This window comes from Lates calcarifer, unplaced genomic scaffold, assembly GCF_001640805.2.
Source record: "Lates calcarifer isolate ASB-BC8 unplaced genomic scaffold, TLL_Latcal_v3 _unitig_5878_quiver_531, whole genome shotgun sequence".
NCBI classification, from domain to species: Eukaryota; Metazoa; Chordata; class Actinopteri; family Centropomidae; genus Lates; species Lates calcarifer.
Genome location: NW_026117778.1, coordinates 52086 through 64563, shown reverse-complemented (window position 1 = coordinate 64563; position 12478 = coordinate 52086). Strand labels below are relative to the sequence as shown.

At 39.2% G+C, this 12478-nt stretch overlaps 2 protein-coding genes across 2 annotated transcripts; one reads left to right on the top strand and one right to left on the bottom strand.

Moving 5' to 3' along the window:
• Positions 1-2181: 2181 nt before the first annotated feature.
• Positions 2182-5197, bottom strand: cunh17orf49 (chromosome unknown C17orf49 homolog). Its single transcript, XM_018667210.2, has 6 exons — positions 4864-5197; positions 3905-3999; positions 3718-3819; positions 3401-3630; positions 3204-3308; positions 2182-3075 (listed from the first exon to the last, which is right to left on the bottom strand). Exons 1-6 carry the CDS (start codon positions 4882-4884, stop codon positions 3011-3013), a joined length of 618 nt encoding a protein of 205 aa, XP_018522726.1. The 5' UTR covers positions 4885-5197; the 3' UTR covers positions 2182-3010.
• Positions 5198-5269: 72 nt separating this feature from the next.
• On the top strand, positions 5270-8015 carry rnasekb (ribonuclease, RNase K b). The gene is made up of 3 exons (XM_018667211.2): positions 5270-5498; positions 7079-7161; positions 7273-8015. The coding sequence occupies exons 1-3, from the start codon at positions 5421-5423 to the stop codon at positions 7415-7417; spliced, it is 306 nt and encodes a 101-aa protein (XP_018522727.1). The 5' UTR covers positions 5270-5420; the 3' UTR covers positions 7418-8015.
• The last annotated feature ends 4463 nt before the right edge of the window (positions 8016-12478 follow it).

Here is a 12478-nt window from a genome sequence, read left to right as displayed (position 1 = left end):
CTTCCTGTTGCTCGATGTATTGATCAGGATCTGGATGTTCTTTAGCTCGTTTTATCTTTAGTCTTTTTCTTCACCTGATTCCAGTTATACTTTAATCAGTCCTTGTTGAATTGATGTTGAAGTGAGTGTGGGACCGCTGATCTCTCTCCGTTTGTGTTTTTCTGTTTGTCGTCACTGAGACAAATGTTTTTTAATCAAGTAAACCAGTCAACGTTTCTTCAGTATTAAAGGAATATCTCACTCTGGAGGAACACCGTTATTTCTCAGCACCAATAGTCAAAACGTTGAAACTGGCCCATCACATGTTTTGGTTCTGTCCAGACTGAAATGATTTATTTTTACAGAAGAGGACAGGCATGGACTAGAGCTTTGACAAAATAATATATTCAAGATATTTCCTTTGCTTTGAAAGACGCTAAGATCTGGACCTTTAGTTCACGTCATTTTAGATAAGCTTTGATGCTTCTAAGAACATTTAGGATTTTGTTTTTGCACAATCAAAAGAAAGTGATTTCACAATGTCAATCTAACGCTCACTTTTATTGAGGCCACAGAATATTAGTTATATTTGTTATTAATTTTTTTGTCAGAACTGGAGCAGAAACAGCTTTTCAGTTGATCGATTAGTCAGTTGACAGAACAAATTTGCAACTGTTGAAAAGAATGCTGCTTTGTCGGGTTTTAGCTTCTGAAATGGGAGGATTTGGGTTTTGGACTGCTGGTCGGACAAAACGAGGCATCTGAGGACATCGCTATCAACTTTACGATGTTGACATTGACATTTTTTCGCAATTTCTGACTAACAATTACTCAGTAGATTAATCGATAATGAAACAATCATTAGCTGTAGCTCGACGGTGCTAAAAAATGATGAGAGTCTACCAGAGTGAGATACGACTTTAAAAAGGGCTGCTAGAGTTTGATATGATAAAGGGAACTAAAAGCACATCTATGAAAGCATTCACACAAGTATTTTCAAAGTGTAAATAGTTTTTCCTTTTCTGTTCTTTTTCTTTTGGACAAATTCTCTACATAAGACAAATGAGATGATGTATTTTTATGCAACTGAAAAACAAAAGTCTATATTCAAGTGTTCATTCCCTCCTGATGAGCTCATGGCTGTAAAAATGATGCAGAATGACCTTTTAGTGGAAACAATTCATGTACACACTATAAAATATATATATATATATATATATATATATATATATATATATATATATATATATATATATAAAGTATGTATATTGTATATGAAAACTATCAATAAAAGAAAATCTGTACCATACCAGGAAATATTGTGTGTTATTTGTCAGGAACAGTTTGTTAATCATGTAAAGATAATTAAGGTAAGTTTGTCATTTTCTGTTTCAGTTTTTCAAATTAAATGCGTTATTACAAGTTTCTAATTTTCTGTTTGTTGTGTTTACAGTGCGTCTAGCCAAATCCTGGGTTCACATTTGAACATGATGACCCGTCTTTGAGCAGCTCAAGGTTTGTGTCTTGTTTAAAACTTTAATCCCTGATGAAACTAGAATCACCACCTTGTGGTTTTTGCCTCCGCCAACAAGTCCAGTTGTCTTTAATTAACCTGTGAATTCTTGAGTTACGGCCAAAAAAACACCAAAATCTAATCAGTTCATCTTTGAGACCAAGTGAACGTTTGTACCAAATTTTAAGAAATTTATTCGAGGCCTCAGACGCTCTGGGCACATTGAGGCCAGCAGTGTGGGAACATTTTAGTTTAACAAACACAAAATAAACAGAATCTACAAAGTGAAGTTATCAGAGTAACTTCAGGTGTCGCTCAGTGACGTCAGGTGTAACTTCCTGATTAACACGAACTATGGTGGTGGACAGGTTTTACCTGAGGTCTGCTGCCATGATTATTTACACTGCGCCTCTAAACTGCTCCCAGGAGGTTATGTTCAAAGATCACAAAACTTTCTGTAAATTAAAAAAGTTTTTTTTTTTTAAATAGAGAAATTTACTACTTTGATCTCAGAAATTCTGATGTCTTAATGCGTTGTCAAATACACTCCCTTCTTTGTTGATTAATTTGTTGTTTTTATTTAGTTGTTGGTTTGAGTCTGAACGATGCTGCGGTTTGTCGTCCTGTTCGTTAAAACATCAAACTGTTTGGTTCCAACATCCAAACAAAAACAGGAAAAGATGAGAAAATTGTTCTAAGTTTTTTTATTTACGTTTTTTTTCCCTTAACATAATTAAAACAATGTTTTTACATCAGCCACTGATTAAGAAAAGGTTTGAGTCAGAATCAGATTTTCTGTCGTCAGCCGCCATCTTGATCACGTTCTGCTTTTCTATGTTTTTCTTTCTGTCAACAAATCTTTTCTCCTACATAAACAAACTATGTACAGGTATCGTGTACATATCTTATTAAAAGATGTTAACTAGGGCTTCGTTAGCGATGAAATAATAATTACATCTTCGGCAATAACCAATGAGCTCAGAGCCACAGACAGGAAGTGATGTTGGAATTTGTTGACAAGAAGAAAAATACAGATTAAGACCAGACTTATCTTTCAAAATAAAAGTCCTGTTAAGGCTCCAGGTGAAATCTTCTGATAAACCATCTCCTCATGTTATTTACTTGTTTGTTCAGTAAACTTATTTTCTTCTCTCAGTTAGAAAAGTCTTTGAGGGTTTTGGAAAAATCTTCAGAACAACTGAAAGTTTTGTTTTCAAATATTATTGTGCATTTATTCTGAGGGATTAATGAAATAAGTACTGAGCACAAACGACTGAGTGATTCGTCATCTAATTACACGACAGTTTCATTTTAAATCGTCTCTTGAACCTGATTCTTTTTGGAAAAACAGAAACTTTACTGAAAAATAAAACTAAAATCTGATGAAAACATAATTCTAATCCAAAAGTCTGTTTTTACTAAAAAGAAAAAAAACCTTGATGTTCGTTGACAGGTGAACGTCAGGTGACACAACGAGGAACTGTATTAAAAACTAAAAGACGTGTTTCCTCTGAGAGGTCAGCGGGAGAGGAGGGGGAGGTCACTGGAGTTCATGATGAGGCTGGAGTCCAGGTTCAGGCTCTCTGAGGAAACCACAGGTAAAACTCAACAGATTGACATCATCTGCATATTTTTATTTATCATTATAACGAGCTGCTGCTGTTAACGAGCTGTTAACGAGCTGCTGCTGTTAACGAGCTGTGACACTGACCTTGGTCAAAGTTGAGCTTCTTGCTGGAGGAGCCGTCACCGAGTCCTTCGATGTCGACGAGGTCGCTGTTCACGTCCGAGTCATTCAGAGCACTGAGAGTCACGTCTGAGGAGGAAGAGGAGGAGAAGAAGAGGGGAAGATGAGGAAGAGGAGGAGTAAATCTGATTGGCCAGGAGTCACTTCCTGTCGTCTCTCACCTGCCGTTTTCTGCTTCTTGATGGGCGGGGCCAGGGAGGGGCTGCTCTGCATCCCTGTCGCCACGACGACCTGCGAGGTCGGCACGGCAATCATGGCGGGTGCAGCCGGAGCGGGCGCTGACGTCATGGTGACAGCAGACTTCTTGACGTTCTTCTTCGGCGACTCGGAGGCGATGGGGACTCGGCTGTCCTCGTACAGCTTCCTCTTCACCGTGCTCTTTATCTGAGCTCTGCACAGGAAACAGGAAGTTAACAACCTGGCCGCACAGGGGCGGAGCTTCTGAGCCGAACATCGTTAACGACGCAGGCGCACTTACACAGTTCGCTCTTTGATCACTGTGCTGATGTTGTTCAGGTCGTCTCCGAAGCGACGCACCGCCAGTCTGAGCATCTCGATCTCCGTCTCCGTCCATTTGGCTCTGAGGACGAACACAGACTCCATCTTTATTCATCACACAAAATGGCCGCTCAAACCAGGAAGTACGTTAGCGTGTTAGCGCTCACCCTGCAGGACTGGAGTCGGACACCGGGTGCAGCTGCATCGTCAGCTCCCCCAGCTTAGTGAAGGCTGCCCCTGCTGCTGAGAAAATCTCCCCCACCTGCAGAGACAGAGGTTAAAGGTCAAAGTCACGGAGACGCAGCATCACTGTAACCATGACGACAGAGTACCGTCTCCATGTGGTGAGAGGTTCCTAATGAAGTCTGCTGATGAGGTAAGCTGATTAACTGATCAGAGGACAGAAAATCAATCAGCAGCATATCAATATTTAAATGAAAATATCTGATATTTCATGTTTTCAGCCTCTTCAGTAACAAATTGATCAGAGAATTGTTACTTTTGATGACTCGATTTTATAAACAGCTCATTGTTAAAGATGTTTTTAAGCAAAAATGCCAGAAATCCTCTGAGTCTCAGATTTTCTACTTTTCTCTGTTATATATTTATTAAGTGAATTCTTTGGGTTTTGACTCTTTATTTTTGTCCTCGTGGTTTTTGAAAAGCAGGAAGTCAGTTTTTCCACCTCCACAGTGTCAAATAACACAAAACAACAAAACACAGTACAATAACAATATTTCATTTTATTGCAGCGTTGTGTTTTAGATCGTTCATCTCACATTTCTGTGGATCAAACTATCAATAGAGATAAAATCATCTTTAGTTGCAGCCCTGACTGTCACTGAGGAGCTTCATATCGCAGCTCACTAATCAGTTATGTTTCCATTTATGTTTTTAAATTACAGGTTTTCCACATCAACTACATGCCGAATCTACCACTACTTTCTATAATGTAATAGGGAAAAAGTAAATTCACTTTTTATGAAGTCTGTCTTTGCGCCACAGGCAAACGCGTTAAATTGAGAGATTTCTGAATGAGGTTTGGTGTGCAGCTGTGTGACCTGCTCTCTAACAGTTACTGTTCAGTTTGGTGCACGCGCCGGTTTCTAACAGAGTCCAGACTCACCTTGGCGGAGGCGGACGTCATTTCGCTGGAGGATCTGAAGCTTTTTCTGTAAATGTCTTCAAAACAATAACACGACCGTGCACAGCTAGCTGCTAGCTAAAGTTAGCTTCTGTAACGTTAGCTAGCTCGCTATCGTTAGCGGGCTTCCATTGAGAGCTCTGGGAGATTTTTAAAAACGAAGTGTTGTCGGACGCGCACACGTTCAGCGCTGCGGTTCTATTTTTAATTATGAATAAATCACATGTTCAGAGAAAAACAGTAAATATCGGACAACAAAAGGAAGACGGGATGAAGAGAAAGTTGCGCGAGAATGGAAGTCGCACACCATTGGTCAGTCTCAGCGGAAGAGGCGGGGCGTGTAGTGTGAGATGTTCTCATTGGTCGCTTCGCTGCCGGTCACGGCGGTTATCGAACCCCTCCGAGTAAAGCCGAGTGATGAGGATCAGCTGACAGGGAGCCTCGGTCTGGCTGTCGTCCTCCGGTTTAAAACGTTTCTCAGTTTTAGTGAATCAAAAATAAAACCAAGCTCCGACTGACCGACACGAGCGGACACCGACATGCCGTCGCTTCTGTTCTGCGGGCCGAAGATGGCCGCGTGCGGGATCGTGATCAGCATCTGGGGCGTCATAATGCTGGTAAGACATATGGATCTCTGGAACCGACTATTTGCTGGAATTACACTGTTTAGCTAAAGAAATGTTCGCGGAGAAGAGGACGTTTTTAGAAAAGCGACGTTTTTGTTAAAGTCGCAGAGACTCTCTAAACTGAATAAAGCAGGTATTTACCGCGCAGGAGCCAGTGAACAGATATGTGTCTCCGGTTAATAGACGGAGCCTGACTAGGCCCAGCTAAACGCCTGTTAGGAAATGTTAGTAATCAATACTGAAGCTGCAGTCGATTAACCAGTTAATCAAATAAATTGACTGTACGATGAAGATCATTTCAGCCATTTTTACAGGTTTGTGTTTCAGCTTCTTAAATGTGAACTTGGATGTTTTAACCTGTTTTTATGACAGTGATCTGTTTAGGTTTGATTTTGATTCAGGTTAAATCTCATTCTGCTGTGGTTAACTACACCAGGTATGGACATGGCTAAAGCCTGGGTTTCCAGTCAAATGAATGTTCAAACAGGAGCCAGAATGTCACAGAGGACCCGGCTAATTCTGGTATCTGTCCAGTTATTGACGGATAGTTATAGATCAGTTTGAACCAGGATCAGACTGATTCAAAACATTTTCCATCTTGGAAAACTGTCCCTGACTCAGATGCTTTTTAATTGAGGAACTCCAGAGGCAGGAGACTGTTTCAGATGAATCATGTGACTTTTTATTTTTGTTGTCATGTGATGTTGGAGAGCAGGAAGTCAGGTTTTCCACCTCCACAGTGTGAAACCAGAAAATACAGGATCTTTGATTTACATGAGTTTTCAAGCTGTAACTAATGATTCATTTCTCTTTGGATTCTTTTTTTAATGATGGCAGAGGCTAAAAAAATACATTATATTTGTTAATCCTAAAAAACACTGCTCTGTTACAGCATTAAATCAACACTGTACTCCTGCTATTCAACCTTATTAAACGGGATACAAACATTTAATAAATGTAAGCAGCTATAAGGAAGGTTTAAATGTTTATAAATGTTAAGTATTTGCTCTAACTTTCCTGTGAAGACGTGTCTTATATAACTCCAGCTGTGTTTCACTCGCCAGTGCTGGACGTCCACAGGAGCCGTCAGAGATGTTAAATACATTAATAAGGTCTTTAAAAGTCTCTGTTTCCTTAAAAGAATAAATAAAGGGGTTTTAAAAAGCGTTGTCTGTTAGAGGGAGTAATATTAGTCATAAAACTGTAACTGACTGAATGAATAAACCAGAGGTGGGATTATTTTCTTAATTAACCCATCAGTAGTTTATCTAAAAAGTGGAAGAAAATGGTGGAAACAAATCTTCAAAATGTCGTTTTGTGGAACCAGCAGTTAAAAACTCAAACATTCAGTTTATTATCAAAGAAAATCCTCAAATATTCACATTTAAGAATCTGACAACAACTAATATTTGTCATTTTTGCTTTAGAAAGTGACTAAAATGATGCAGTTCTAATTCACCCAGTTAATAAAGATAAAGAGCTGTGATACTCAGTGATAGCTCTGTCTCCACCAACACTTCCTGTGGCCTCTACTGGGTCCCCGAGCCTCATGTTGACCCTCTCTGTTTCAGGCGATGCTGGGAATCTTCTTCACCGCAAAGTCAGCTGTGCTGATCGAGGACGTCCCGTTCAATGAGGACGACATTTGGAAAGAGTGAGTCACCACAAAAAACACACCTGACAAACAGGAAGTAGAATCACCTGCCCCCTCAGGTGTGAGTGATCCCAGTCCTGATCCAGTTCCCGTCTCTCTTCTTTCCCACAGTCAAAATCCTCCTTCGAACATCTACAATCTGTACAACCAGGTCGGCATCAACTGCTTCATCGCCGCTGGCATCTACGTGGCGGTAGGCGCCATCTCGCTCTGCCAGGTCCGACTCAACAAGCGGCAGGAGTACATGGTGACATAAAGATCTGCTGCGAAGACCTGGGCCTGACCTCCGACCTCTGAACCACCTGACATCAGCAGCAGCCAGAGGTCATCTTCTGTCCACACCGTTTATGATTTCACCCGAGTTGAGTATTTAAATGTCAGTTCAGGGCGATGTGGTGACGGGGGGAGGTGGAGGTCAGGCATCACCTTAATTATTTATTTTCAAATTAAAAGCTTCCATGTTTGCTGTGTTGTTGTTGTTGTTGTTGTTGTGGGATGAATCATTCCGTCATTCCTTTGAGCGACCAAACATTTGACCACCTCAGCTTCAGATTTTTTTCTTGGGTTTAAATGAACAAGGTTTGAACTGAGTCAGTTTATTTTGAAAAGAAGAAACTCTGCTGTATCTGCTGAAGTAAACTGATCAGAAACAAACACGTCAACCTGTCGACAGTAAATCAACCGTTCAGATCCTCCTGCTGTTTCCTGAAGAAATAGAAATGTTAAAGTAAAAAATGTTCATGCTGTGCTGTTTGTTGTTAAAGCGACTGTGGCTCAAAATGAACGATGTTTATGTGACAAAGTTATTATGGTGGATAATCCTCTGCAATAAAGTGAGTGTGAGGAAAAACTAAGATTATTCTGTTAATTTTTATTCAGATTTTCAGGAATGGTTCTTTATTTGCATGAAGTCAGTGAATAATGTCAGGGAGACAGAGTCCAGGAGAAGACATGGAGTAACAAAAAAAAAAAAAATCTGATCTGAAAACAAAAATATACTCATGCAAGATTGCACAAAACTCTCTACAGAGTTTCAACCAAATTTCAACCATCATTGTTTTTATTTTTTACTCCATGTCCCGTCCCAGGCTCTGTAATTTTCCATCCAAAGCTGTTGCGAGATTTTTCACAAGATCTCGTAAAAGTTTCTCAGAATCTTGATCTTGCAAAATTAGCAGTTTCTTTTTTTTCAACCATTAATTTTTTTTTTATTTCATGTCCTATCTCAGGCTCCATAATTTTCTGCCCACCTCGTCCCTTTGCGTCCTGTTCTAGGCCATCGTGATCTCAGGAAATGTATAAAATCCTCCTCCATGATTCTTCTTTTTAGCCGATTCCCAAATGGCAGCCAGAAAAGTCAAAAGTTCTGTGTGATCTCTTGAAAGTTTCTTGAGATCTTGCAAAGCTTTTGTGAGATTTTTCTGGAGAGTTTGTAAAAGTTTCTCAGGATCTCAGATCTTGATGAAGTATTTTTTTACAAGTTTCTTGAGACTTCGAGAAAGTTTTGCTTTCAGAGGACCTGACAGGTACAGCCGACCTGAACCTGAAGCCTTTAAGTTTTAATCATTCACTTCAAAAAGGTAAATGATTTGAAAACCTTCAGACTCCTGTTGAGTTTATCTGGGTTAGCTTGTGATGAAGACCGCTAAACTCTACTTCTTTTAATCGTCTAAAGCCTCACATATGATGTCACTGCTGAATCTTTAGCTCATCAATTTTACTGTTTCTGGAGCTTTTTATAAAATTGTGTTCATTGTTCTAAACTGACTGATTTGCAGCTTCTCTTCAGTTGTTTCTGAACAAGAATCTCTTCACAGACTCAGTAGTTAGACTGAAGTAGCAACTGGTCCTCAGATTGGCCACCCTAACAGAGTCTCCCTCTGAATTTCCTCGGAGCTGCTCGATGGATTCTCCCCACAGGTCAATCCTGATTTCATCTGTGTCATCTTTAAGTGTGAAACTTTGTTCCTCTATCCTCAGTTTGTCTAACATGACGTGTCCAGCAGAAGCAATCTGAGAAAACCAACACCACAAGGTTAAAACAAGATTGGGAACAATCCAACAAATGTATTTTTTTTAAAGAAGTTGATTCTCTCCAAGCTGAAACATAACCTGAGGTCTGATAACCTGAGTCGATAGAAATGCTCATCTAACTTTTGGCATCATGTGTATTACTAAATAATAATAATGATAAAAACACACCTTTGTTATCGTTCATTTAACACTCACTGCTGTCCTGTCATCAGAAGTTTTGGCCTCTTTGATGGAGAGAACTGGCGTCTGGTGCATGAGCAACTCTGCACAGTTCCTCATAATGAAGGTTCATAAAACTCTGAGACAGGATTTTACAACTCAGAGTTGTGTTTCTACTTGCACTCTTTCAAACTATTACTAAGTTTCTAAGAAGTGTGTCTGTGAAGTGTGTCATATCATAGTGTAGTAAGGCCTCAAAAATATGAAAATGTCATAGTATAGTATAATAAGTACAAAGAAAGATGTAATAATCAAAGTAATCTGATACTAGATGTAGATTGCAACAGTAACAGTTATGTAATTTAAAAAAGTAAGTAATAGAAATCCAAAATAGAATTTAAAGTGTCATAAATGTCACAAATATTATTGGCATCACCTTACATTTTATTGGAACCCATGTTATGCTATGTTCTTCTTTCGCTATTCTCTCTTCATAGTATAGTATGTGGTCGAAAATGTCATAAAAATGTCATATTATAGTATGTATGTTTTATGTTTAAAAAAAAGTGTGTGAATGTCTTTCATAAGCTTATCCTCATGTGTGCTCATCACTTTTGTAAATGTGAGGTGAGAGAATAAAACAAAGTGTCTCCAAATGGTCAAACTTCTGTTGTTATCTTTGCTGTGATTTGTTAAATTTCTACATCTAAATCAATAAAGTTTTGCAACTTAACTCTTGAGTTCAGTTTCTAATGTAAAAACATCAAATATTCTCTATTTGCAGCTTGCAGTTAAGCTGTTAAGCTAACCCTAACCCTAACCCTAACCCTAACCCCTAACCCTAACCCTAACCCTAACCCCTAACCCTAACCCTAACCCTAACCCAGTTAAGCTGTTAAGCTAACCCTAACCCTAACCCCTAACCCTAACCCTAACCTCTGGCTAAAAACCCTAACCCTAACCCTAACCTCTGGCTAAAAACCCTAACCCTAACCCTAACCCTAACCTCTGGCTAAAAACCCTAACCCTAACCCTAACCCTAACCTCTGGCTAAAAACCCTAACCCTAACATCTGGCTAAAAACCCTAACCCTAACCCCTAACCCTAACCCTAGCCTCTGGCTAAAAACCCTAACCCTAACCCTAACATCTGTCTTAAAACCCTAACCCTAACCCTAAACTCTGTTTTAAAAGTGTAACCCTAACCCTAATCCTAACATCTGGCTAAAAACCGAAACCCTAACCCTAACCTTAGCCTTAAAATCGTAACCCTAACATCTGGCTAAAAACCCTAACCCTAGCCTCTAGCTAAATACTATAACCCTAACCCTAACCTGTGCCTTAAAACTGTAACCCTAACCCTAACCTCTGTTTTAAAACTGAAACCCTAACCTGTCTTGAAACTGAAACCCTAACCCTAACCCTAACCCTAAAACTGAAACCCTAACCCTAACCCTAGTTTCTGTCTTAAAACTGAAACCCTAACCCTAGTCTGTTTTAAAATTGAAACCCTAACCCTAACCTGTTTTAAAACTGAAACCCTAACCCTAACCCTAACCCTAACCCTAACCCTAACCTGTTTTAAAACTGAAACCCTAACCCTAACCCTAGTTTCTGTCTTAAAACTGAAACCCTAACCCTAACCTGTCTTGAAACTGAAACCCTAACCCTAGTCTGTTTTAAAATTGAAACCCTAACCCTAACCTGTTTTAAAACTGAAACCCTAACCCTAACCCTAACCTGTCTTGAAACCGAAACCCTAACCCTAACCTGTCTTGAAACTGAAACCCTAACCCTAACCCTAACCCTAAAACTGAAACCCTAACCCTAACCCTAGCCTGTCTCAAAACTATAACCATAACCCTAGCTTCTGTCTTAAAACTGAAACCCTAACCCTAACCTGTCTTGAAACTGAAACCCTAACCCTAGCCTCTGTTTTAAAACTGAAACCCTAACCCTAACCCTAGTTTCTGTCTTAAAACTGAAACCCTAACCCTAGTCTCTGGCTAACAGTGGCTAAAAAGCCGTAACATTAATAAAAATTAATAGCTGTCTCAACCCTAGCCTGTCTCAAAACTATAACCATAACCCTAGCTTCTGTCTTAAAACTGAAACCCTAACCCTAACCTGTCTTGAAACTGAAACCCTAACCCTAGTTTCTGTCTTAAAACTGAAACCCTAACCCTAGTCTCTGTTTTAAAATTGAAACCCTAACCCTAACCCTAACCTCTGTCTTGAAACTGTAACCCTAACCCTAGCCTCTGTTTTAAAACTGAAACCCTAACCCTAACCCTAGTTTCTGTCTTAAAACTGAAACCCTAACCCTAACCCTAGTTTCTGTCTTAAAACTATAACCCTAACCCTAGCTTCTGTCTTGAAACTGTAACCCTAACCCTCGCCTCTGTTTTAAAACTGAAACCCTAACCCTAACCCTAGTTTCTGTCTTAAAACTGAAACCCTAACCCTAGTCTCTGGCTAACAGTGGCTAAAAAGCCGTAACATTAATAAAAATTAATAGCTGAAGGATTTGTAGTTGTAGTGAGTGTGTAGTGTGTAGGGAGACTGGTAATATTTACTTTCATACAATATTAAACAGACCAGGTAAATATTCAGAGTTCAGAAGTCTTTATTTGAACAAACACCAAAATGAAATCACAAACACAAAGAGATTTTAACAAAGGAATGTTCCTTTATTCAACACCAAGTCAGAAAGTGGCAGGTTGAAGGGGGAGGACTGCAAGTTGCAAACAATACAGGGAGTCATGTGTGAACAAGCTAACATTACTCAGTGACCTGAATGTAAACATACACAGCAACAAAGCTCAGGTAATATGCTGAAACAAATCAACACACACACTGGAAAAGTTAAACAAGCTGTGATATACAAGGTAAAACATTTCTAACCACATACTATACTACGACATTTTAATGACATTTTTGACCACATGCTATACGATGACATTTTAATGTCATTTTTGACCACATACTATACTATGACATTTTAATGTCATTTTTGACCACTTACTATACTATGAATTTTTACGACATTTTTGACCACATGCTATACTATGACATTTTTATGACATTTTTGACCACATACTATACTATGTCATTTTTATAACGTT